General features: G+C 40.4%; 2 protein-coding genes across 23 annotated transcripts in view; one reads left to right on the top strand and one right to left on the bottom strand.

Moving 5' to 3' along the window:
- The window catches only part of svila (supervillin a), a 125,391-nt gene that overhangs the window by 63,743 nt on the left and 35,807 nt on the right, over positions 1–25,841 (top strand). For 8 of the 22 annotated variants that reach the window (XM_055006924.1, XM_055006925.1, XM_055006909.1 and 5 more), the window contains 12 exons: positions 220–315; positions 819–1,125; positions 1,793–1,858; positions 2,748–3,273; positions 6,239–6,419; positions 8,703–8,835; positions 11,116–11,169; positions 18,155–18,235; positions 18,724–18,780; positions 22,383–22,548; positions 23,937–24,020; positions 24,377–24,403. In XM_055006924.1, the coding sequence (XP_054862899.1) occupies positions 220–315; positions 819–1,125; positions 1,793–1,858; positions 2,748–3,273; positions 6,239–6,419; positions 8,703–8,835; positions 11,116–11,169; positions 18,155–18,235; positions 18,724–18,780; positions 22,383–22,548; positions 23,937–24,020; positions 24,377–24,403 (1,778 nt within the window). The remainder of the gene's footprint in view (positions 1–219; positions 316–818; positions 1,126–1,792; positions 1,859–2,747; positions 3,274–6,238; positions 6,420–8,702; positions 8,836–11,115; positions 11,170–18,154; positions 18,236–18,723; positions 18,781–22,382; positions 22,549–23,936; positions 24,021–24,376; positions 24,404–25,841) is intronic. The other 14 variants (XM_055006911.1, XM_055006912.1, XM_055006922.1 and 11 more) reach the window with 12 other exon arrangements.
- On the bottom strand, positions 15,980–17,171 carry LOC129347952 (uncharacterized). Its single transcript, XM_055006929.1, has one exon. The coding sequence runs from the start codon at positions 17,154–17,156 to the stop codon at positions 16,260–16,262; it is 897 nt and encodes a 298-aa protein (XP_054862904.1). The 5' UTR covers positions 17,157–17,171; the 3' UTR covers positions 15,980–16,259.

The following is a 25,841-nucleotide window of genomic DNA, read 5'->3' as shown; positions in this document are numbered from 1 at the left end:
ATATTCAAAATTTCATTTCTGTGTGTGTCTGATTTGTGAAATGAAATTTTCCTTCAGACCACCAACCATCTGTCTATACACTGATGCTTTGACTGTCCCTCAACATGCCTCAACTTTAATTACTCTTTCTTGTGATCACTTGTAAGTCATCTGTTTCCTTTCTTCTGCCACCTGTATGTGTGTGTGTCTGTATGCGGGACTTGTCTTTGACTGCTGAAGTGTTCCATCTCACGTGCCACAAACAGTGACTGTTCACACTGCTGTAACTCGCATCCATAGCCCCAGCCTAGTTTGCAGTACTTCCCTGCCATACAGGTATACGGCACGTGTGTGATTGTGGATACAGATGCTCACTTTGACCTGCAGGGTCTGACTAACATGTTTGATGTGTACAGTGCTGCTTACTCAACACGGCAAAGTTTCTCTTTAGCGTGGTGGTCTCCCAGTTGGGTTTTAATCTATAGGATGCAGTTGATGGTAGTGCAAAGTCCTACTGCACAATGTTTTTTTTGAAATTTGGTGCCCTCCTGTGTGATGAGAGAAAACTACACAATTGAATTATTAAATGACACAGAAGTTGAAAGGTGTTTTATTTAATATCCTGCTTTTGTTTGGTGGGAATGACTCACCCTGCATGTGTAGCAAACCTTTTTAGCTCTATGTTAAAACTTTTACTGTATTTGTTAGACGCACACAGACCTGAAAGGCTGTCTTCCAAGAAGCATGCCACTTGCTAGCTTGCAAGAGCTCCTTCCATGCTTACCAGAATTCTCCCTTTCTCCTACTTCTTTGGTTTTTGGGTGTCATCCTCCCCTCAGCCTGCAGGCATCCTCACAGCAGAACACCGCTGCCCGGGAGCAGGTACGGGAGGCCCGGCCAACACCGGATACCCAGGAGGTCCAGGGCTCCAGGCAGGTGATGGCGATGGCGGACAAAGTTGAGAAGCAGAGTCAGGGTCAAGAGGAACCTGACCTCTGTACCCTCAGCCTGGCAGAAAAGATGGCACTGTTCAACCGGCTGGCTCAGCCTCCTACCAGGGTCACTCGCACAAGAGGCAACACACGGCAACGCAGGGCCAGTGCTCGCTACCAGACACAGCCCATCACAATGGGAGATATGGAACAGGTAGGGGAGTAGAAGGATCATTTTCTGTAGTAGAATTTCAGTGTTTATACCTGTAGGTCTGTTGTCCACAAGAATTAATCAAAACTTCAGAAAACATCTGACTGTGTACCTTCATACCTATGGTCATATGCTTCTATTCACTTGATTTGCAAGGTTTACCAAAATATCCTCTCAGCACTTCATACACCTGAAAATATACTGTTTAAAGAAAATACTGGTTTAAAAATTTTCAAATTTCAAGTGTTTTCACTGTAGATAGACAGAGAAGATCTGACAGTGAAGGCTAAACTGTTCCACTGTCTGAAAGCATCAATACAAAAAGCTCAGTCATCTTGTGATTAAAAACATGGAGAGCGAAAGGATCTTAATAGAGAAGTGAGCTGGAATGAAGAAAGACCAGCACTAAGAGGTCATGGGAAATCTTCTTTGTGGCAGTTAGGATTCTAAGTACTGTAAAGAGGTATGAGTATGGAAGGTTGACTCCCACAGATTAATTTATTCTGCCATATACCAAATGTGGGGAAACAATGTAATGTAGTACATAACATATGATGTTCTATGTAAATATTATGTGTAATAATTAGCTAAAGAGGTTTTGGTAAAACCTGCTATTAAAATAGAAAATACATGAAATAAGCGTTGTAGCATGTGCGTGTTTCTGCTCCAGGAGCTCTCAGACATAGACATCAGGGATGAACAGGAGCTGTGTGACAGCCCAGTAGAACTCCTACAAGTAAGGCTCCTCTGAATCACCACCATGCATTTTGCCTGTGACACTGGAGGCAGACACAGCGAGACTACTCTTCTGAGAAATGACCATACATTTCTGTGAACACTTGCTGTGTGGCATCCCATTATTGGCTCATCTCTATGTTGGTGTGATTTCACTATGAATGTACATTGCATGGCCCAGCTTCCAATAAAGGTGTGACTCAGTGGTCATCATCCCAACTATTTAAATAAAAAGGCTGTGATGTGTGAATGGATGATGCTGTCAGCCATAATTCACCAAGGCCGAGGAGAGGAGAACAGAAATAGCTCAACTCCTGCTCACCACTACACGGACCAAGAGCAGCTATTTGTCCTCAGCTCATTTGAAACTGGCAGCACTTTGGTTCAATCTGTGGTTGTTTAAAGTGCTATACAAATAAAATTGGATTGGATTGAATTGGATTGGATTGGCAGCAGGGAGGGAACACGAGAAATTTGAAGCAAAAAGAAAAAGAAGTTAAAGAATTTTATTTAGAAAATGTATTTTGCACAAGTTTTTTTTTTAACAGTTTTGCCTTTCCATGGATGTTTACTGTTGCTTCTCATTTGTTACTCAGCAAAAATGTCAGGTTAGTTCACTTGTTTTTATGTCAAGTAACAATTATAAGCCCTGGAAATTGTGTCTTCTGGCTGCAGCTGGGTACATTGTGCGTAGGGGGACGGCTGGCATGGCTTTGTGATGTGGGCTGCAACTGACCAGCAAGATAGGCTGCCCTTTGATGCTCAGGAAGATCAATGAGTCAGGCAGGCTGTGATGAGTCTGCACTTTGCCCTAGCTATTTCTCAAGCTCTGTTGCAAACTGACCCACTTCTTTGTTTATCTGCATCTCTTTTCACCTCTGGTTACATAGCTTCAAAATGGTGCCGGCTCTTATTTTGGACCCCTTCCGTCTTCATCATCCTCGTCTACACTCAAAGCAGGAGGCACCGTCTCCACTGACCATGCCGGAGACATCCACATCACCAGAGCAACAGCTCACGTGGACCCAATCCCTCCCAGCTCTGACAGGTCTCTGCCTCCTCACCATACAGACAGTCCGGCCTGGAGGTCCCAGGACGCCTCGGACCACCACAGGTACCAACTCTTGTCCCAAGGAGAAGACAGAGCTGATCTGGGAGGGGGGAAGAGGAGGCTGCCCTCTCCAGAGGGAGTGGTCAGGCAGGCCGCTCTGCCCCATCCTCAGACTGGAAGAGAGAGGACGGGAGCTGAGGAGGAGGAAGAGGGGGGGCAGCAACAGCGACTGTCCAGAGGGAGGGAAGAGGCAGCAGTGCAGAGCTCAGAGAGCCACATGCTGCTGGAGAGGCAGGAGCAGAGGGGGTATCTGAAAGAGGAAGGATACTACTCAGACACCCAGAGGAGCAGGGCCATCACTGGAGGTAAGAACAGCAGAGAGGAACTCAAAAGTATCTATTTCAGCTTGAACTTTGTATTGTCTGCTTTCCTTTTTTTAAATCATAGACCTACTTCTATGTTGCTGAGATTAGTGCTGTTTTTCTATTCTGTTTGTCTCTGTTTTTACTTGTTAACAGTGCACTAAGTGTATACTATCAACCTTTGCAAAAACTGATTGTCTATTCGAAATATTAGACTTTGACACCAAGAAACCTGTGCAGTCAGTGTTGAAATTTTGTGTCAATTTGCAGTTGGATGTTATTATTATTATGAAGAATACCTTGTTGGGTATTACATTTATTTTAGTGAAAAATAGGATAAAATTGTGCTGGATAGGTGAATGAGGAAGGCTATGATTTTATAAAAGTGCAAGGGTATTTTGTCTGTGTGCTAAGTAGAAAATGTTAGCATTCTATCATGCTAAACTAAAATGGTTCTGTCTGTCTGTATATACATACATACAGTCATGGAAAAAAATATTAGACCACCCTTGTTTTCTTCAGTTTCTTCTTCATTTCAATGTACCACTCAAGGTATATTACCTGAAGAACACGATGAACATGACAAAAATGCAGCTGATTCCATAATACTTTATGCTCTATTTGAAATTCTTAAGCTTAATTGTATTCAGTTCAATTCAATGTTATTATTATTGGCGCTATTATTATTATAGCGCCAATTACAGTCAAATTGTCTCAAGAAGCTTTACAGAACCCATATGCCTGACCCCCAGAGCAAGCCAAAAGGCGACAGTGGCAAGGAAAACACCCTTTTAACAGGGAAAAAAACCTCGAGCACAAGGACCATAAAACACACAGGGTATATAAGAGGTCATTTCAAGTCATAAGCAGAACTGCGCATTGGGATTACATTTTACTGCGCATACAAAGGCCTAGAGTGGTTTCTTGCTGACATTCAAGCCGTAACACAACTCAGAAGTTGTCAGCTCTCGCATAATGCCAAAAACAAAAGAATTATGTGAAGCCACAAAAGCAGCTATCTTGGCAATGCGGGAATTTGGCATGAGTGAGAGACAGGTAGTGAAAAAACTGAAGCTCTCCAAGACAGCCATTCATTCCACCAAGAAAAAAACAATCCGAACATGGTACTAGCCAATTGCTAGCTGTTTACGGCAGGAAACGTCTTTCTACCCACCAGATGACCGTCACTCATCCGTTCCTGTGTCAGGAATCGTCGTCAGACCTCCAGGGACCTTAAAAATGAGTGGCCACTGTGGAGAAATGTGACTTGTTCAACAAGGACAGTTGGAAAGCGACTTCTTGAAGCTGGTCTGAAGTCACACAGAAAGAAGCCCTTCATCAAGGAAAGGCAGAGGAAAGCCCGGTTACTCTTTGCTGGGGATCACAAGGATTGGACTGTTTATGACTGGGCTAAGGTTGTCTTCAGGGATGAATCCAATTTTCAGTTGATGCCCACTCCAGCCAACTTACTGGTTAGGAGGAAGCCTGGAGAAGCCTACAAACCAGACTGTCTGCCCCTACAGTAAAACATGGGGGTGGATCAGTGTCTATTTGGGGTTGTTTCAGTATAAGTGGAACAGGGCAAATCGACCAGGTCATCTACTCTTGAGAACAGTCTTCTTCCATCAGCTGGAAAACTCTTTCCTGCCTCCAATGACTGGATTTTCCAACAAGACAATGCCCCTTACCACTAGGCAAGGTCAGTTGAAGTCTGGATGAACAACTACAACATTGGAACGATGCCTTGGCCTGCTCAATCACCAGATCTAAATCTAACTGAAAACCTGTGGAAAATCATCAGATGCAAAATGGGAACCACAGGCCCAAAAACAAAGCAAATTTCTTTACACCTGCGTAACATTTCCTGTTGGCATTGTCATAATTTTGTCCTGTTAGCATACAGAATATAAAAGTCAGATTTTTGGCACATTTTATTACAAAAGGACACAAGATTTGTCAAAGGTAGTTCTAAGACTACCTTTTTTTATTTATATTGTTTTAACTGTATGCTAACCTTAAATAAAAAAACAAGGTTAGCATGCAAACATGCTAAACTAAGATGGTGAAATTAGTAAACATTATCCATGAAACATCACCATGCTAGCATTGTGATTATGAATATGTTAGTATACTAATGTTAACACACAAGAATTGTGGGATTTTTTTTCTGCTTTAGTCAATATGCAACAATGCTGATTCATTTGAGGGTTTAACATAACATTGTTCTGTTCTTGCTGAACAGAAGAATGAAATGGACTTTAAATATTCAAAGAGCAAACTGTAAACACCATTGTCTGTCTCAATCAACCATTTCTTTTCCAACCACATTTCCTGTGTCTGTGTGTTTGTGTGTGCGAGTTGTTGTAAATTGTTATGTTCAGATCATGATTTGAGGTTTCCTTTATGTCTGAGCACCAGTAGCTCTAACCCAAAGAGTTTGAGTCTCTGTATCCATGTACAGCTTGTCAAAGAACATCAAAATCAATGTGATGGACAAAGTAGGTTTTTGTAGTTGTAGACAGGGAAATAAAGTAGCTTTTTGACAAGAATACTCCTGTGCTTCTACAGCATGGATTATTTGATTACAGCTGTGGCAGAGACATTTAAAACCATGAAAAGCAACCGTGCTGCTTCTCTCAGGAGAATGAGAGCCTCTTGGTAAGCATGAAACCTTTTGCTCCCACACTGATTTGTGCTGCTGAGTCTGCACTGTGAGAGCAATTACTGTACTTTATGCAAAGCTCTATAGTCATGGAATGTCTGCAATATAGTGCTATTTAGAAGGATATATCCTATACACGGGCTGTCAGGGGGTTTGATTAATGTATCAGTTTGCAGAAAGTGTTTGGAATTTAAAATTTCCCCAAGCAGACAAGCCAATCTGCTACAGGAGCGTTGTTATCATGCATGTAGTTAGTGTCAAGTTATGGATTTTACTGACTGTGTGCTTGTCTGCTCACACTCACAGAGCCAGTAGAGTCCGTGTTAACATACAGAGGAGCATCTGGTTCACCCAGGAGTGTTTGTCAGCCTCCAGTGGGGGACACATATACAACCGGCAGTGGACTCGCAGACGGCCTGATTCAGCTTGCACAGGGGGATGAGCTGAGTGACATGATGTCGACCCGACAAATGTCCATCAAAGAGAGGTGAGCTTCATGATGTGACAGGCTGTTGATTTTGGGGATGTCGTATAAATCCAAGCTGTTTTTTATGGTGTGTGTGTGGCTTGAAATACTGTGCTGCTTTTGGATTTGTTGTTGAGTAAATTTAGCCAACAAAACTAAGACTGAAACAAGAGAAAACTCCCTCTCATTCACCATTTAAAATGCAGGTTAGCTGGAAACTGAAAATGAGATCATGACAGAGTGAGTTTGCAGGTTATTGTTTATCTTTTTTAGCCACAGTTGTTGTACTGCTGATGGGCTTGATGGGATGAAGAGCGGAATATTAACAGAAGGAATATGTTGGATATTAACTAAATAGATTAGACATTTTCATTCACATTTAAGCTCTTGAATGTAACTAAACTTGATGTGGTATTTATCATAACAAAACACGCTTTCTGCTGGAGTTAAACATGTCACCGCTGATTCAGAATAAGTCAATGTTTTACTTTTTGCTATTGCTTGTAAATCTCATGAAACGACCAAAACAAGCAAAATCTCATTAATTTCCAGTTTCTTCATCCTGACTGTGGCACGCAACCAGAGTTTGCTACTGCAGATGTAAATAAGATGCCCTTTAAGCTATCCATAATTCTTATAACAGTAAATTCCTTGTCAGATTCACTTATTCATCAGTTATTTTTTATATAAAGCTCAGTATCAGATTCCAAACAAATCGTTACATAAGTCCAGTTATGTCACATTGTGTTAACTGGCCTAGTCTGCTGGTTTGACTGCTACACACAAGACAGCACACTCGCACTCTAAATTGATTGATGACATAATGAGTTACATGTAGACTGCTGTTAAAGGTTGCATGTGTTGCGAGCTCCACACTTCTGATTTCTGTCACATCTCACACACTCTTTGACCATGTCAGGACATCTTTGCATTGCTCCCACTTTCAAAGCATTTTACTGGTGGCAGGATCTGTATCCCAGGATCTGTATCCCAGATACAGCTGGCGACATGTATTGAGTGTTGCTTTCATCCTGTTTTTGGCAGAGTTGTGGAGTCCCATAGGACAGAACAGGACGTGTCCTCAGTGGGTGACAGAGGGGTGGTTGTGAGAGGGGCAACACCCTGACCCCTCCCCTATGGGTCTTGTCTGCTCCCAGCTCAGAGTTGAGAGCTCAATAATAGAACCTCTGTTGCTGTTCACTTTATATTTCATGATTTTGTAATCGTTTAGTGCATTTCATGTAATCCCAATTTTCCACAACTCCCAATTCAAAAGAAAAAAGTTCAAGCACCGATGTGCTTGTTTTTTACCCACTGGCCTTACTGTTCTGACTATTAAAATTAAATTTAGGTAAAATAAATCCTAGCACCTTTTCTGTTACTTTAGTTTCTTTTTTAAACTGAACCCTGTTAAATACTCTCTCAACTCCCGTTACACTGACTGACTTCTCTAAGTAATGTTTATGTCTAACTGTACGTTACTTGTCACTGCTGTGTTTGTGATGATCTAGAACTGTGTGCTGTTTTTAACTGTGGCTGGCAAATGACACGCTGGCTGTTTCTCATTAGTGTCTGCTACCTTTTTTTGCCATAAATGCAAGCACAAGGCATGTGGGAATTGTTTTTGCTGGCACAAGTGCTGTGACAATTTAAATTAAAAGTAAGGTTGAAGTTTTACTGAATGCTGACCTTCAGTAATCTTGTGCAGAGTGTGTCTGTCTGACTTTACACTTCAATGTCTGTGTTGGATGCCAGTATAGATACTGTATGTGTAAGTCAGGTTCCTCATTTGTCACTGGCTAAAAGTCTTATTAAATACAGACTATAGACTGCAAATGTATATTTAGGGAAATACACAGATGTGATTTGCCAAGAGATAGCAAGAACACAATGAGTCTGTAGTCTGCTTACCTGGCAACCTCACAATAGTAGCATAGCAAAATTACAGTTCTGAAGCTTGATTTCTGGTATGGAAACAGTAAATATTCCTACTAAATATGGAAACAATCACACTATTACAGTGGTATGTAGCCAGAGCATAGACTGTATATAAATCTTTATATACAGTCTATGAGCCAGAGTGACATTACTAAAAATGTTTTTGCAAAGATAAGGTTTTTGCTGTGCGCCTCTTCCTGTCTGACACATGTCAAGTTGTGGGTTTTGAACATTTGCTGTCATTGCAAAAACTCAGCAAAGTCATAAATATTGAGGGTTTATTCATACTTTGTACTTTTTGGTTTAAAGTGATGTTAAGTCATGTCTAACAGCACCTCTGATGCTTTCTCCCTCTGTCCCCCTCAGAGTTGCCCTACTAAAGAAGAGCGGCGAGGAGGACTGGAAGAACAGGATCAACAAGAAGCAGGATGTGGTAAAAGTTGCCGTGGGTGAGCAGCACGCTCAGCTCTGGGAGGTGGAGCAGAGCTTCAAGAAGAAGGTAACCATGTGACATGAACATATATCTCTACTGTCATGTCTTTCGTGCAGTTCTGACTGTATGCTGGGTTCACATCATGTTAAAGGGATGGTGGTATCCCATTTGAATGATTCCTTCCTTATGAAAGGCATCAAATCTGTGGTTCAAATTCCAGTTTTTACACCTTCAAAATAAGTTCAAATGCTTATGAAACCAGAAAGCAGAACAGTGACTGCAACATACCACCTATACTCCAGTAAATTGATTTGTTCCACATCGCCACAACAACAGCGAGCATTTCCTGGATCTGGCTCTGAAACCAGACTGTTTGTTCAACAAGGTTTTGAAGATGTTGTTGATCTTCTAGAGTCAAACAAATATCAGAGCACTGACCACCATTAAATAGTCACTTGTGCAGAATAGTCCTGTAAATGCACATGGTAACAATTTTGGATATCTCTAAACAGAGAGGCTGTGTATTGTCCATGTCTGTGTCTTTTATCTGTCTCTTTCTTCTGTTCTGTCTCAAACATCTGTTGTGTGCTTTTGTTCTTGAACTGTATCAAAAGATAATCTGCAGTCCTGGCAGAAGGAAAAGTACTGTAGTATATGGATCAGTTGCACAATATTTAATGGTGCATGCTGTTTTCCTTTCGTTGATCCAGAAGTCTGTGGTTGCCAATGTTAAAATGTAGTCATTTAATGAAAGTGAGAAAAACTGATTTTATTATGTACATTAAAGAAAAATTCAAATACAATTTTTATGTTTAAAAATACTTCATGGTTAAATTAGAATAAAAAGCAAATTTTATCTATGACAAAATAAATGTTTGATCTATGAAAAATGGAATTTTGTGTTCAACGAAACACGAATATCCAGTTTGCAATTAAATTTTCAACTTTAGGTTGTATGTTTTTTAGTTAAATTCTGGTGTAGCAACAATAAACAAATAAATCTGTGAAACCTTGATGTGTCAGGACTTTACTGTACAATATACAAAAATATATCACAGTATACTAAAATACTTAAAATGTCGCTTTCGTCAGACATCATCCTTTCATTTCATTTCAGTATGTTCAATCTCAAGCTTCTATATGTGACAGTTTCTTTTGTTTCTAGATTGTATGGTTGTCGCAACTGTTTTGATCAGAGATTAAGAGTAGAATATATCAAGCTAAACTTGGAGCCCTAATTTTTCCTAAATTACACAAATACTGAAATGTGAAATATTTTTCCCTCAGAGGAAGGGCCATTACTGTGTGTATACTTATTTAAAACTGTTTGACTATCTGGCAAGTACTAGTGACAGTACTGACTAGCTGTCCTGTGAAATGTAGCCTCTATCTTTTCTCCTACCTGGCTTCAACCTTTATTTCCACTCATCTGCATGTTGCATTTAACCTTTAATTCTTTTGTTAATGTCTGTTTGCATGTCATCACCCTTTTTTAAAAAACTAATAAACCGAATTTCATCCACTGTATGTTGACTGTCTTTCTGTGTTGGCATCCTCAGTGTGTTTTCAAAGGGAGGCTTAGGGTGGACACCTCTCTGTTTAGACATATCCTCTGCGGCTGCCATGCCACAGCTGATTTTTTTTGTTTGTTTTTGTTTCCAACTGCTTATCGTGGTTTGTTCAGCTTGACTTGACAGTATTGCCCTCACATATTCAGATTTTTGGTTTTCAGTTCATTTAAGGTCGAATAGAACTCAGCTGTGAAAGCTCTGATTTCTGTGTGTATGATCAGACAGACTGGGTTTGAAGAGGCCTTTTCAGGCTATTTTTCAAACAAAAGGCAGAATGTTTTACTCCAATCAGGAAAGTCCTTTGACTTTTAATCAGCTTCTTGTGATAGCTAAATAGAGGTCAAGGGGAAGGGAAATTAGTGTTGTTCATCTTGTTGTCATTCTCCTATTCATCAGAGTCAATGGACATGATTTAGCAGGTTTCCTGTTTTAGATCCAAGAAGAGCAAAACTTACAATGAGGTAGAAAACTGAGCAGAGTCAGGCAAATACCAACATCAGGGCACTGGGCACAGACTTGTATTGTTTCAACCACAGATGAATGTCACTTTTGATGGAAGTGCCATTTGTGTTGCTCTCCACACGCTGTAGACTAGACTTGGCATTCACCTAAGGATCAGTTTAACAAGTTTCTCACAGCAGAATAGAAAATGTTTAGTAAAGATTCACAAGGACTTGAAGAAGTTGTTTGGCACATCCATAAAATGAATGGAGGGACATCAGGGCCTTCAAAAAATATCCCTTTTCTTCGGCTTCTTGCCTTGCTCTTCCTATAGGATGATGAAGCACTGATGATGATCGATGAGTTTGCTGTGTCCGACCAGCTCTGGGTAAGGCCAGTGTGAGAAGCCTGAATCACACACACACGCTGCAGTGGTATTTATCAAGCATTTAAATTTTATTAATGATCTAAATTTTATATCCCTAGCTTAACTTCATTATCTGGGTAGTAACTTGCTACTTTGATAAATACAGCCTGGGTGTAACACAAGTCCAGCTAGCTGCTTGTGTGTGTGACCATGTGATTGTGTTGGTGGTGGCTACTCTGTGTGGGTGTTCCTTTTTTAAATTCATGTTGACAGTTTCATACTCATGATTTGTATTCATCCTGCCACTGCTCGTTGGTTTTCAGACTTAAAATTGTCAAGGATTTCTTGTCCTGTCTCACCCACTGCAGATTTGTTTTGAGTGTGTTCACATTTTATTCTTACAATTAACATTTGCTTGTCTCTAATTGGCTTGCATTGGTAGATATATACCAAAGTCGGTCTGTAGTCACTGTCCTAAATCTCAGGAGTCAGGGTTATTGTTTATATTTAATCCAAACAGTTTGGCACACTTCTCAGCTCTTCCTGTTTCCTCTCCATTGCGGTTGTTCCGGGCTCTAGTAGACCATGTTGTGTTTGTGTTATTGCAGGAAATTAGTGACATTAAGTTTACATTAACAAAAAAATATTACACATGAGGACATTTTAGGGCTGATTACAGTGCATGGTTTGACGCTTTAGGCAACAAAAAGCAAATCAAAGCTGCGCCATTGCCCATTTTTGCATCAAAAAGAGATTCATTAATTGACAGTATGTTTTGTGAAAGGGGACACTCATAGTGAGAAACCTAGTGAGAATAACCAGCCAAGTCTGCAGTTTCTCTTTGCTAAATCCATAAATACCTGCAGAGTGCGAAAAAACAAAGAAAATGAGGGGTTGGGGATAAAAGCTGCCATCGGAAAGTTACAAGACTGGGCTAATGAAAAACAAAAGACTTGTCTGATTTCAGTGTGGCTGTTATCACTGTCAAAGTAGTGAGTTTGTGCAATGATACACCTTTCTCAGTGCTCCTGCAACACTTTGAGCACTCCAGTGCTGTTCTCTAAGCATGCCAAGCACTATCCACAGTGGTCGCCGAATCTCCTGAACTGCATCAAAACCGTCAGAACCTTCAACTTAAATTTCATTTTGGGGAAAAGAAAGAATTTGCTAGGAACGAAGTCTAATAAGTACCGACTGCTCAAGAGCAACAATTGTGTTGTGGCCAGAAAATTTGTTCATGGTAATCGACACACTATGACCGGGTGCACAGCACAATTGAAGCTCTTACATGCTATCATCCCACAGCTCAGGCTTTTATCCCAAATGTTCCCCCTCAAGACACCTCAGGATTTCACAGTAGAACTTTGTGTTGACAGTTTAGGCTCTTTCAATTCAATTCAATTCAATTTTATTTATATAGCGCCAATTACAGTCAAATTGTCTCGAGACGCTTTACAGAACCCATATGCCTGACCCCCAGAGCAAGCCAAAAGGCGACAGTGGCAAGGAAAACACCCTTTTAACAGGGAAAAAAACCTCGAGCAGAACCCGGCTCTAATGTGGGGGGACCCATCTGCCTGCTGGCCGGGCGGGTTGAGAGGGACAGAAGAGGTAGAGAGGTAGAGATAGAGGGGTAGAGGTAGAGATAGAGGGATACAGATAGAGGGGTAGAGATAGAGAGGTGGGGGGGTGGGACACAAGGACCATAAAACACAACCACACATCTGAAGCATCCAGCATCCAGCTCTGGGACCAGGGACACTCGGAGAAAGGACACAGAAAGAAACAGAGTGAATGTAATGCAATAATGGTATATATAGTAAATACATAGGTAGTTAGAGAAGGGCTCAGTGCATCCAGAGAGGTTCCCCAGCAGTCTAGGCCTATAGCAGCATAACTAGGGGCAAACTAAAGGGACGTCAAGAGGGGAAGTCAGTTGTGCAAATGAAAACACCAGCTCACCCCGTCAGGGTCACCCAGTCAGCCCTAACTATAAGCTTTGTCGAAAAGGAAGGTTTTAAGCCTGGTCTTAAAAGTAGAGAGGGTGTCCGCCTCCCGAACCCAAACTGGGAGCTGGTTCCACAGGAGAGGTGCCTGATAACTGAAGGCTCTGCCTCCCATTCTACTTTTAGAGATTCTAGGAACAACAAGTAAGCCTGCAGTCTGAGAGCGAAGAGTTCTGCTAGGGTAATATGGTACTATCAGATCTTTAAGATATGATGGAGATTGGTTGTTAAGAGCTTTATATGTCAGAAGAAGGATTTTGAATTCTATTCTAGATTTAACAGGGAGCCAATGAAGAGAAACCAATATAGGAGAAATATGATCTCTCTTGCTAACTCCCGTCAGTACTCTGGCTGCAGCGTTTTGGATCAGCTGTAGATGTTTCAGAGAGCTATTGGGACAACCTGATAATAAGGAATTACAGTAGTCAAGCCTAGAAGTAACAAATGCATGGACTAGTTTTTCTGCATCACTCTGAGACAGGATGTTCCTGATTTTCACAATATTTCTCAGGTGGAAAAAGGAAGTCCTACAGATTTGTTTTATGTGCGAGTTAAAGGACATGTCCTGGTCAAAGATAACACCGAGGTTCCTCACAGTAGTACTGGAGGCCAATGTAATGCCATCCAGAGTAACTATATGCTTTGAAAGCAATTCTCTAAGATGTTTGGGGCCAAATACAATGACTTCAGTCTTGTCTGAATTTAGTAGTAAGAAATTATAGGTCATCCAGGTCTTTATGTCCTTAAGACAATCTTGCAGTCTAGCTTGCTGATTAGTTTCATTTGGCTTCATAGATAAATACAATTGAGTGTCGTCAGCATAACAATGGAAATTAATACAGTGCTTCCTAATAATGTTGCCTAAGGGAAGCATGTATAATGTGAACAGTATTGGTCCTAAGACGGAACCCTGAGGAATTCCGTGATTAACCCTAGTATGCTCAGAAGAGTCATTGTTGACATGCACAAACTGGAACCTGTCTGATAAGTAGGATTTAAACCAGTCCAGTGCTGTCCCTTTAATGCCAACAGAATGTTCTAGTCGCTGTAATAAAAGTTTGTGGTCGATTGTATCGAATGCTGCACTAAGGTCCAATAAAATAAGTATAGAGACCAGTCCATTATCTGACGCTATGAGAAGGTCATTAGTAACTTTCACCAGAGCTGTTTCTGTGCTATGATGCACTCTGAAGCCTGACTGAAACTCTTCAAACAGGCTATTCCTTTGTAAATGTTCATATAATTGATTTGCAACTGTTCTTTCCAGAATTTTAGAGAGAAATGGGAGGTTGGAAATTGGTCTATAGTTGGCTAAAACATCTGGATCTAGAGTGGGCTTTTTAAGTAAAGGTTTGATTACAGCAACTTTAAAAGCCTGTGGTACATAACCTGTTACTAGAGAGAGATTAATCAGATCTAACATTGAGGAATTAATTAAAGGTAAAGCCTCCTTGAACAGTCTAGTTGGGATAGGATCTAAAAGACATGTTGATGGTTTGGATGTAGAAACTATTGAAATGAGTTCAGAGAGATGTATGGGGGTGAAAAATTCTAAATATCCATCTGGTCTTACAGCCAATTCTAAAGTATCTGTACTCGATGATACATCTGTGACATTTGCAGGAAGGGCCAGATTAATTTTTTCTCTAATCGTAATAATTTTATTTGTAAAGAAGCTCATGAAGTTGTTACTGCTCAAAGCTAAAGGAATACAAGTTTCAACAGAGCTCTGACTCTTTGTCAGCCTGGCTACAGTGCTGAAGAGAAACCTGGGGTTGTTCTTGTTTTCCTCTATTAAAGATGAATAATATGTTGTCCTGGCATTACGAAGAGCTTTTTTTTATAAATTACTAGACTTTTTTTCCAAGCTACATAAACTTCCTCTAAATTAGTGGAGTACCACTTCCTTTCCAGCTTTCGGGACGCCTGCTTTAAAGTCCGCAGCTGGAAATTATACCAAGGAGCAGGTCCTCTCTGAGATAGAACTTTCTTTTTTACAGGTGCAACACTATCAAGTGTTGTACGCAGTGAGGCTGCAGCATTATTAACAATATAATCCACTTCTGTGGGGGTAAAATTATAATATTTCCCTTCCATTATATCAGTAAGTGGTGCTGGACTAAATAGAGAGGGTATTATTTCCTTAAATTTAGTCACCGAATTGTGAGACAGACATCTACTGTAATGATATTTATTCTTAACTCCTATACAATCTATTGTTGTAAATTGAAATGTTATCATAAAATGGTCAGAAAGAAGAGGGTTCCGGGGAAATACTGTTAACTGTTTGATTTCTATGCCATAAGTCAGAACGAGGTCAAGGGTATGATTAAAACTATGAGTTGGTTTATTTACATGTTGAGAAAACCCAATTGAGTCTAATATTGAATTAAAAGCAGTCGTAAGGCTGTCACTGTCCACGTCAACATGAATGTTGAAGTCACCCACAATAATGACTTTATCTGAGCTGAGCACTAAATCAGATAAAAAGTCTGAGAATTGAGATAAAAACTCAGAGTAAGGAGCAGGAGGACGATATACAACAACAAATAAAACTGGTTTCTGAGCTTTTAAATCTGGATGAGAGAGACTGAGAGTAAGATTTTCAAATGAACTGTAAATAGGTTTAGGTCTCTGGTTCATTTTTAAGCTAGAGAGGTAAATTGCTGCCACTCCTCCTCCTCGGCCCGTGATTCGAGGAACATGACAGTTAGTATGACTAGTAGGAGTTGATTCATTTAGACTAACATATTCTTCCTGCTGCAACCAGGTTTCAGTCAAACAGAACAAATCAATCTGGTTATCAGTTATCAAATCATTTACTAACAGAGATTTAGATGAGAGAGATCTAATATTTAACAGACCACATTTAATTGTCCTGTTTCTTCGCTCAGTTGAAATAGTGGTATTAATTTTAATTAGATTTTTATGGTTACTATGTCTTTTGTTTAGTTTTGATTTGCTTAATTTATTGAATTTTGGTGGTCGGGGGACAGACACAGTCTCAATAAAGCTAAGTGATTTACTGGAGGGTGACAGCTGAGAGGAAACTGCAGAGAGGTGTGGAAGACTACAACTCTGCATCCTGGTCTGAACTCTGGGTTGTCATGCTTTAGGAGTTCTAATAAAATCAGCCATATTTCTAGAAATGAGAGCTGCACCAGCCAAAGTGGGATGGATGCCGTCTCTCCTAATCAGACCAGGTTTTCCCCAGAAAGAGCTCCAATTGTCTATAAAGCCAACGTCGTTTGCAGTACACCACGTAGACGACCAGCGGCGAAACGATGCCATACGGCTAAACATATCATCGCTTGTCAGATCAGGCAGGGGTCCAGAGAAAACTACGGAGTCCGACATGGTTTTGGCAAAGTTACACACCGATGCCACACTAACTTTGGTGACCTCCGATTGGCGTAACCGGGTGTCATTACCGCCGACATGAATAACAATCTTACTGTATTTACGATTATCTTTAGCCAGCAGTTTCAAATTTGCTTCTATGTCGCCCGCTCTGGCTCCTGGGAGGCATTTTACTATGGTCGCTGGTGTCGCTAGCTTCACGTTTCTGACTACGGAGCTGCCAATGATCAGAGTTGGTTTCTCAGCGGGTGTGTCATTGAGTGGGGAAAAACGATTAGAAACGTGAAGCGGTTTGTGGTGTGCCGGGACAGCGGGCTTGAGCTTAGGACTACGTTTCCTACGAACTGTCACCCAGCTAACCTGACTTCCCGGCTGCTCGGGAGCTGCTAGGGTACGGCTAGCAGAAGCTACACTAGCAGCTATATTATTGCGGTCCGCACCGGCTAAGGGAGCCTGGCTAACAGCTAGCGGGGTGTTTTCCATGGTGCGGAGCCGCGCTTCCAATTCAGAGAGCCTCGCCTCCAAAGCTACAAACAGACTGCATTTATTACAGGTATCATTATCACTAAAGGACGCAGAGGAGTAACTAAACATGTGACACACTGAGCAGGAAAGAGAAGGAGAGGAAGAGGGAGAAGCCATGCTAACTGCTAAGTGCTAGGCTAGCAGACAGAGATAACAGATTAACTGAGATTTAAGTACTGAGAGGGTGCGTGAAGAAAACGAGTGTATGTTACGATTCAAATATTACCGCTACACACAGATTTAATGAATATCAAATTAGATGGAGTGGATAAGCTACAACAGTCACAGAACACAACACAGCGCTACAACAGGAAGTGACGCAATACGCTCACCGTAACGTCAGACGTCAGCAGGGAGAAACATCCAAGAAAAAACAAGACATGAGCTCTGAGCTGGAAAAACTCATGTGGATGACAAATGAATTCTTCTTGGTGCACTCCTGGCTTGACACTCATTTTCATCTAGGAGGCTGTGGGCTTTCCACTGCTGTGAAAGAGAAACTGCTGTTTCTTGTCATGGTTGTAGCCACAGACCCACCACCTCTCATTGCCAGTGGTGATCCTCTACCTGAAGGTTGGATCATCCTGGTAGTTTACTAACAAGTAGATTTTGCTTTGTGCTCTAATTTGAGCTCCATTGTGAAATCGCAAATGTGCACCTCACAATGGTCACAGAACATCTGCAACACCGCTTCCAATGCTGATAGCGTATTGTCACTCAGAATCCAGACTCATGACAGATATTACCTGCACACAATGCACTGTTCGTGTGTGTGTGTGACATTTTTCGTGCACATGCAATAGCCACAGTCTCTGAACTTTTTAATCACAACAAAGAATTTAACAGCCAAGCAGCCATATATTGTTCTCAGGAGTTTTTAAGAGTAGGACAAAGCTAAGAGGACAGTAAATATTGAACAAATTACATTAAACAACTGTTTTCACATTACAGTTTCACACTGACTGTATCTAGTATCCTGATAGATTTCAGCATGGAAAATTGTTTCCCGTGACCTCTGAATTTCTAAAATCCTGGAGACATCCCTGCAGCTGCTATCCTCCTGATGATAACCTCTGTGTCTGTGTGTATATGTCCTCTTTTTGTGACTTCCATAGGAGCCAGTCTTTGTTGCTACTTTCTCTCCTCCTCCTGAGCCTCCTTTCCATTCTTCTTCCCCTGATGAGACAGCTAGCCAGGTAGGAAGTTGCACTAGCTACTTGCTACCTGCGTTGCTTGCTTACATACTACTTCATTAAACTAACCGAATTCCATTCAAACACCTCAAGGTTTATTATTTAACTTTACAGAGACTGTGCATTAGTTAACCTCTTAAATACACCATTGACAGTAAAAACAATCCTCAGTGAAACTTTTGCAGTAAAATGTGCTGCTCACTGTCAAGGTTTTCTGCTTCCATTGCTGCAACCTCGCTGACAAATCTATAACTGGCATAAGCACATTATGATCACTAGTACTGCGTAGTCCTTCACCGTCTCCCTGCTAATGTTTTATCCTATTAATATTGTTTCCAGTTCCAAACTTTCAGCACCATAAGGCCTGCATGGCAGCCACCTGCATCTTCTCATGCTTGTGCAGAACTTGGATATTTTCTATCATCTTTTCACCCTGATCACTTAATCCTCATCCTTTCTTACCTTCCTCATCCATTCCTCTGGTTATGAAGGCCACCAGATCTCCCAGACCCACGCAGGTGGATGAAAGACACCCCTGGAGACGGAAGGTGACCCTATCAATACTGCATACAGTATCTTGCCAGTCCCACCCCTCCCACTCCCTTGTGCCAGCCTTTTCATGTACACTCCGCAGTTGAGGTTTCAGTCAGAATCCACACTAAATGAGTTGCAGTTGGTTACTAGAAGAATTTGTCTGCTATTTTTTGCATTTCTTTTCAACGTAACATCATGAATGCCTATAAAATCTTAATGGTATTTTTTTTTTTTTTTAAGTCTTCATTTAACCAACAGTTGGTCCCGCTGAGCTGCAATGACCTCTTTTTCAAGGGAAGCCTGGCCAAGAGAGCAGCCTGAGAAACATAAACATTTATTAAACAATTCATAACAAACAACACCAACTCGCACAGCAAAATAAATAAAATACATGGTAGACAGAAGCACGGGATTAAGAAGTTACATTAAAACAAGTGTGATAAGTAGCTGCTGCAAATCTTTCATACGTTTTTCAGAAGTTCCAATGGTGATGAGTTCCTTCAGATTCAGTGTGTTCTGCTGTGAGTTCCAGGTAGCAGGTGCAGAGTTCTTAAAACAGTGTTTCCCTAATTCAGAATGAACCTTTGGCACGTACAAATCATCGGAACATAAACAGTAATTGCTGTGGGTTTTAGAAATGTATGACATCTACTATCACAGTCATCTGTCATTCTTTAATAGTCTTTGGATGTTGGTGAAGGAATTATGTGAAACAAGGAATAATGTGTATTAGTTACCTCCCTTCGGTGTCTTTGTTTTGCTTGACTTCTTTGGTTTGTGAATGTGAAATATTCAACATTTACAACAGTGACTCTTATAAACAACATATGTAATGTAAGATGCACTTCTGGTTCCATTTTAATGGAGGAATTTTACTGTCAAAATACTTCCAGTGCAGCTATAATGATGATCGCTAATGTGAATATAGCTGTCTTATAGCTGTCTACCACAATAATCTAACAAAAAGCACAAACTCTTTTCAAATGGAGTTTGAATATAACTGGGAACAAGATATGTATACATCACCAGTCCACAAAATGCATAAGACATTACAAATTACTGATTTATTACAGGGTAAAAATGCCATAAGATAGATTCCTTTAACTTTGTTAGAAGTATTGAGTGCTAACTTACTAACTTAAACCAATTTGGGAAAATCTCAGGCTATAAGATCAACGTTGACAAAAGCGAAATGTTCCCTATAAATCAGGCAGCCACTCAAATATTACCATCACATTCTCCATTTAGAATTGTCAGCAAGGGCTTTAAATATCTTGGAGTTGAGGTCACATCCGCATTCTCATCACTTTTTGTTAAGAACTTTGGTGTTCTATTTGAGAAATGTAAAAAAGACATGGAAAGATGGAGAAATCTCCCGCTGTCCATAGTTGGATGAATTAACCTGATTAAAGTGATTGTGTTGCCAAAATTTCTCTATCTCTTCCAAAACCTTCCAATTTTGATCCAAAAATCTTTTTTTAAATCACTCGACAAAAGCATACTGTCTTTTATTTGGAATGGAAAGCCACACAGAATCAAAAAGAGTGCCATTCAAAGACCTAAAAATCTTGCTGGCCTGGCTTTACCCAGTTTCATGCACTATTACTGGTCATGCAATATAAAATCTATGCTGAATTGGACCAATGAAAACCTACCCAATAATCCTGAGGTCTGGGTCCAAATAGAGTATGCCTGCAGCCCAGTTGACTTAAAGTCTGTTCTATGTACACCAACAATTCCTCCTCTCAGCCAGTTTCGCCTTAACCTGGTGGTTTACCACTCAGTTAGAATCTGGTCCCAGTTTAGAAGACATTTCAACTTCCAGACTACCTCAATATATTCTCCTATTAGAAACAATTATAATTTCCCACCCTCGCTTACAGATGATACCTTTAAGACATGGTACTCAAAAGGTATTAAATCTACATCAAACTTATATATTAATGGCAAATTTGGATCGTTTACCCAGCTCTCACAGTTATTTAATCTACCTAATGCTCACTTCTTCAGGTACTTGCAAATTAGACATTTTGTCCAGAAGAGTAATACATCTTTTCCTGATCTCCCGACAAAAAACACAATTGATCATATTCTATCATTATCTCCACATAGCAAACATCTAATCTCTGTCCTATACAGTAGTATAGATAAATGTGTTCCTCACTCACTTCATTATATCAAGAGACTTTGGGAACATGACCTTGGCAAAGAAATGACAACTAACGAATGGGAGGCAGTGCTGAAACTAATAAATACCTCCTCCCCCTGTGCTAGGCACCGTCTTATACAGCTTAAGGTTGTGTTGAGGGTGCACTTGACCAGGGCAAGGCTGGTAAATATGTTCCCCAATACAAATCCTTCATGTCCTCGTTGTCAAGGCCAACCTGCAGATCACATACATATGTTATGGTCCTACCCAAAACTTAATACATTTTGGTCTAACATTTTTGGGGCATATATGAACATGTTTCAAATAGACATTACTCTTTTTTTTTTTTTTTTTTTGTCTGCATTTGTTCTCATTGTTTAACTCCACAAAAGAGGTGTCGACATTGTATGAGATTGATGCATATTTTAGTCTTGCAGCCAAATATTTTAATATTTATTGCATGTGTGTGACCATCACCAGCCCTCCCTGAAAGCTAAGCAGACATTCTTTATTAGAATTCCCTATTACTACTAATAGACATTACTCCCAACCCCATGTGTGCCCTATTTGGTTATAGCTAGGAGATTTCTTTACTGAAACAAAATGCTCAGGTAATAATAGCATCCACCTCCTTAATAGCCAGGCGCCTCATACTTCTTTCCTGGAAAGAGCAGGCACCTCCCAGCTTCACTAGATGGATCAAAGACATCATGCACTTTCTAAAACTTGGAAAAATAGAATACACCCTGAAAGGCTCTTTGCACAGTTTCAGGAAGACTTGGACCCCCTTCTTAGAATACTACGACAGCTTACAAATCCCACTTAATAGAGATGATGAATAAACAATGGAAAAGTAGAAGAAGGATGGATGACACTCCCCTCCCCTATTCTTTAAATAATTCCTTTTTGTACCCTCCCCCTTCCCTTTTTTTCTTCTTTTCTTTCCTTTTTTCTCTCCTTTCTAATTAATTTAAATATTTATTTATTTATTTATTATTGTTTATTAAAAATTTTTTGTATATATATTCTCTTATTATTACCCTTTGAGCATTTTTTGTTTATTTGATTGCTTGTCGGTGCTTTGGTTCGCTTTCCCTTGTCTTTTGTATTAATCACATTTTTTAACGGGGAAGGAAAGGAAATGACTGTTTCATCACAATGTGTATATGCCTGGCACCTCTGCAGTCTTGAATTACTTATATTTAGTGCATTCATAGGTGTGGGATCTGAACCTTGGGGCTAAAGGGAGGGGTGGGGTGGGATTGGATGAGCTGGGCATCGGAGAAGAGCCTCCAAATATTGTAACCGAAATGCTGCGGCAGCAATTCTGTGTTCTATATTCTCTTACCTGCAATGTGCGCCGCAAACAAAATGCATCACAATGAAGTTAATGTAAAATTCAATAAAAACTGTTAAATGAAGAAGTATTGAGTGCTGTTGACAGAAACTTCTCCTCCTTTTGCTCAGAGAATAGCGGAGTCTGAGATGGAGTTCCAGAGGATAGAGGCTCACATGTCTATCCAGGAGAGGAAGCAGCTGATAGTGGCCCAGGAGGAGGCCTGGAAGACCAAAGGCCATGGAGCTGCCAATGACTCCACCCAGTTCACTGTGGCTGCACGCATGGTGAAAAAAGGTCAGAGGGCAAACTAAACACACATACTTTTGTCTGTCTTCTTTCTTAGAAACCTGTGCACACATGCTGAAATGCACTCTGTCATTACAAAGGAGAACTAAGTTCACGATTTAGTCTTAGTTCTCTGCCCTTAATCCCTCAAAGCTCCTTTCTCAGTTAGCAGTTAGGGGAAAATGACTCTCCTTTTCCCTCCCTCAGGCCAGAGTAACTGCTCTGAGGCTGCTGCTCAGGCAGAAAATGATTTAATGGTTAGAATTTTTCCCCCATTAGCTTTAACCTCAGTCTTAGGGGGCTATTGATGGAAGGCTTCATTAGTGTTTTGGAGGAGTTGGTGGTTTTAGTCATTTTATAGTTAGTGGAGAGTGCTATAGGAAGGAATCACGTCAGAAACAACAGCTAGCTTTTCATGCACTAGACAGTGCCCCTTCAACTCTGGCTGCCTTTGGAGCTAGTGATGTAAGCACTGGTCCTAGAAATTGTTTACCACTTCTTGGCTCCAAATTTACAAACTTGACCTGTCCTGTATATCATACCTTAGCTGTGTAGCATATGGCACTCGTTAAAACACCCAGACCTGTTGTTTTCTGTGTAAGCCCACAAACTGATGCCAAGTCAATCCACTTGCCCAAGTCCCAGCATTGATTAGAAAATTAGTAGAAGTCAGCACAGCAAACAAAAAATTGGTAAACCGGCAAAAACATAGATATGCTTAATATGTAAAACAAACAAGCTCATGCTGTTCATATCTGTTCAGGAGCTCAGTGAAAATATAAGTGAGTATAACCTGCATCATACATAAGTCTTTGAAAAAAATTTCTCTATCAGGTGTACCTTCTGTCCTTCACCCACTGAAACGTTAACCTAGAGGCTATGAGTGACGACAGTCACGTGACAAAAATTCAGGGACTTTATGACTAAACGGCAGCTTTACTTCCACAGTAAAATGTCTGTAGTATGTACTTTCCCCAGAATAGTAACTCCTGTAGGAAACTGGGCACATGCTAAATCCAGTGTTTCCTAATTTTTATAAAATAAAAATCAATAAAATTTGACTTTGTTATGATTTATGACAGTTTCTCTTCTTATAGCAATGGTTGTGTTGTTTCCACTGAGATATATTTCATATTACAGAGAAAAATGAGCCCACAATGAGTTAAAATGAGACAGGAAAAAAAAACACCCAGAGGCTGTTCAGGCTTCAGAGGGTTAATTATGTTCCAGGTGCCATTATTGTTTTATTGGATTGATCTGAACCAGTGTTCTGCTAAAGTCACAGTAATATGCCATAACAGGTGAAATTTCACTTTAGGGGAAAAAATGGTGTTATTGTACTTTTCACAAATTGTAGCTGTGTCATTAAATGTATACATCTATTTGTTTTACTGTAGGACTGGCATCCCCCTCTGCCCTCCAGTCTCCAGTGCTGTCCAAACCCAAGAACAGCAGCCTTGCCATCTCCAAACCACAGGAAGGTTAGTTTCCCTTTTCTTCTAAGTGTACTTGATACTTTTTGCTCACGACTGTGTCCTCTAGTTACCTGTTTTGTCACAATGCTATCATGGGTTCCTAGCTGCTGCTCCAATATGATTTTGACTTAATGGCATCACTTTGTATCTTCAACTATCAACAGACATACACTTTCCAAACACACATGTTCAGTTAATAAGAATTATGTTGAACTGAGATGGTTCTCCATTTAATGTGATTTTGAGTTTCTGATTCTAAGCCATGTTACTACTTAGATTTAATTTGACATTTAAATGTTTTTCTTTGGTTGGATGTCTTTTGGACATTGCATAACTGATTGTCTTTGCCTCTCTTTCAAAAGACATGGAGGAGATTTCTGATACTGAAGGTTTATTCTCTCTCTTTTTTCACTTTCATCAAAACCACAAATATCATGAACATTAATGTGGTTGATGTTGCTGTGAGACTTCTATTAGGTTGTAAAGCCTGATAGAATGTTCACCTGCATGCATGATTCTGGAGTGCAGAGGAAGCTATATTCAGTAGCTGTTAACTTTGAAATGCTTGTGTTATGTTTTGTTTAACATCATTGTGACTACAACTCTTCATCATGCTCAGTCATTGTTCAAAGTCAACAACAGCATCGTGATGACAAGTGTGAGTCTATCGACAACATAACCTCAGACCGTCTGCCTGTTCAAAGATGAGATCTGCTTAACAGTGTAAACTTGTGGCTCCAACAGTTACACACATGGACAAAATTGTTGGTACCCCTCGGTTAATGAAAGAAAAACCCACAATGGTCACAGAAATAATTGGAATCTGACAAAAGTAATAATTAATAAAAATTCTATGAAAATTAACCAATGAAAATCAGACAGTGCTTTTGAACCGTGGTTCAACAGAATTATTTTTAAAAATAAACTCATGAAACAGGCCTGGACAAAAATGATGGTACCCTTAACTTAATATTTTGTTGCACAACCTTGGAGACAATCACTGCAATCAAACGATTTCTGTAAGTGTCAATGAGACTTCTGCACCTCTCAGCAGGTATTTTGGCCCACTTCCTCATGAGCAAACTGCTCCAGTTGTCTCAGGTTTGGAGGGTTCCTTCTCCAGACGGCATGTTTCAGCTCCTTCCACAGATGTTCAATAGGATTTAGATCAGGGCTCATAGAAGGCCACTTCAGAATAGTCCAATGTTTACCTCTTAACCATTCTTGGGTGTTTTTAGCTGTGTGTTTTGGCTCATTATCCTGTTGCAAGACCCATGACCTGCGACTGAGACCAAGCTTTCTGACACTGGGCAGCACATTTCTCTCTAGAATACCTTGATAGTCATGAGATTTCATTGTATCCTGCACAGATTCAAGACACCCTGTGCCAGATGCAGCAAAGCAGCCCCAGAACATAACAGAGTCTCCTCCATGTTTCACAGTAGGGACAGTGTTCTTTCCTTGATACGCTTCATTTTTGCGTCTGTGAACATAGAGCTGATGTGCCAAAAAGTTCCAGTTTTGTCTTGTCTGTTCATAGGATATTCTTCCAGAAGCTTTGTGGCTTGTCAACATGCAGTTTGGCAAATTCCAGTCTGGCTTTTTATGATTTGTTTTCAACAATGGTGTCCTCCTTGGTCGTCTCCCATGAAGTCCACTTTGGCTCAAACAACAACGGATGGTGTGATCTGACACTGATGTAGCTTGACCTTGGAGTTCACCTTTAATGTCTTTAGAGGTTGTTCTAGGCTCTTTCAGTACCATTCATATTATCCATCTCTTCCATTTGTCAACAATTTTCCTCCTGCAGCCACGTCCAGGGAGGTT

Source organism: Amphiprion ocellaris, chromosome 22 (genome assembly GCF_022539595.1).
Source record: "Amphiprion ocellaris isolate individual 3 ecotype Okinawa chromosome 22, ASM2253959v1, whole genome shotgun sequence".
In the NCBI taxonomy this organism is placed as follows: domain Eukaryota; kingdom Metazoa; phylum Chordata; class Actinopteri; family Pomacentridae; genus Amphiprion; species Amphiprion ocellaris.
This window is presented reverse-complemented; position numbering and strand designations above follow the sequence as displayed.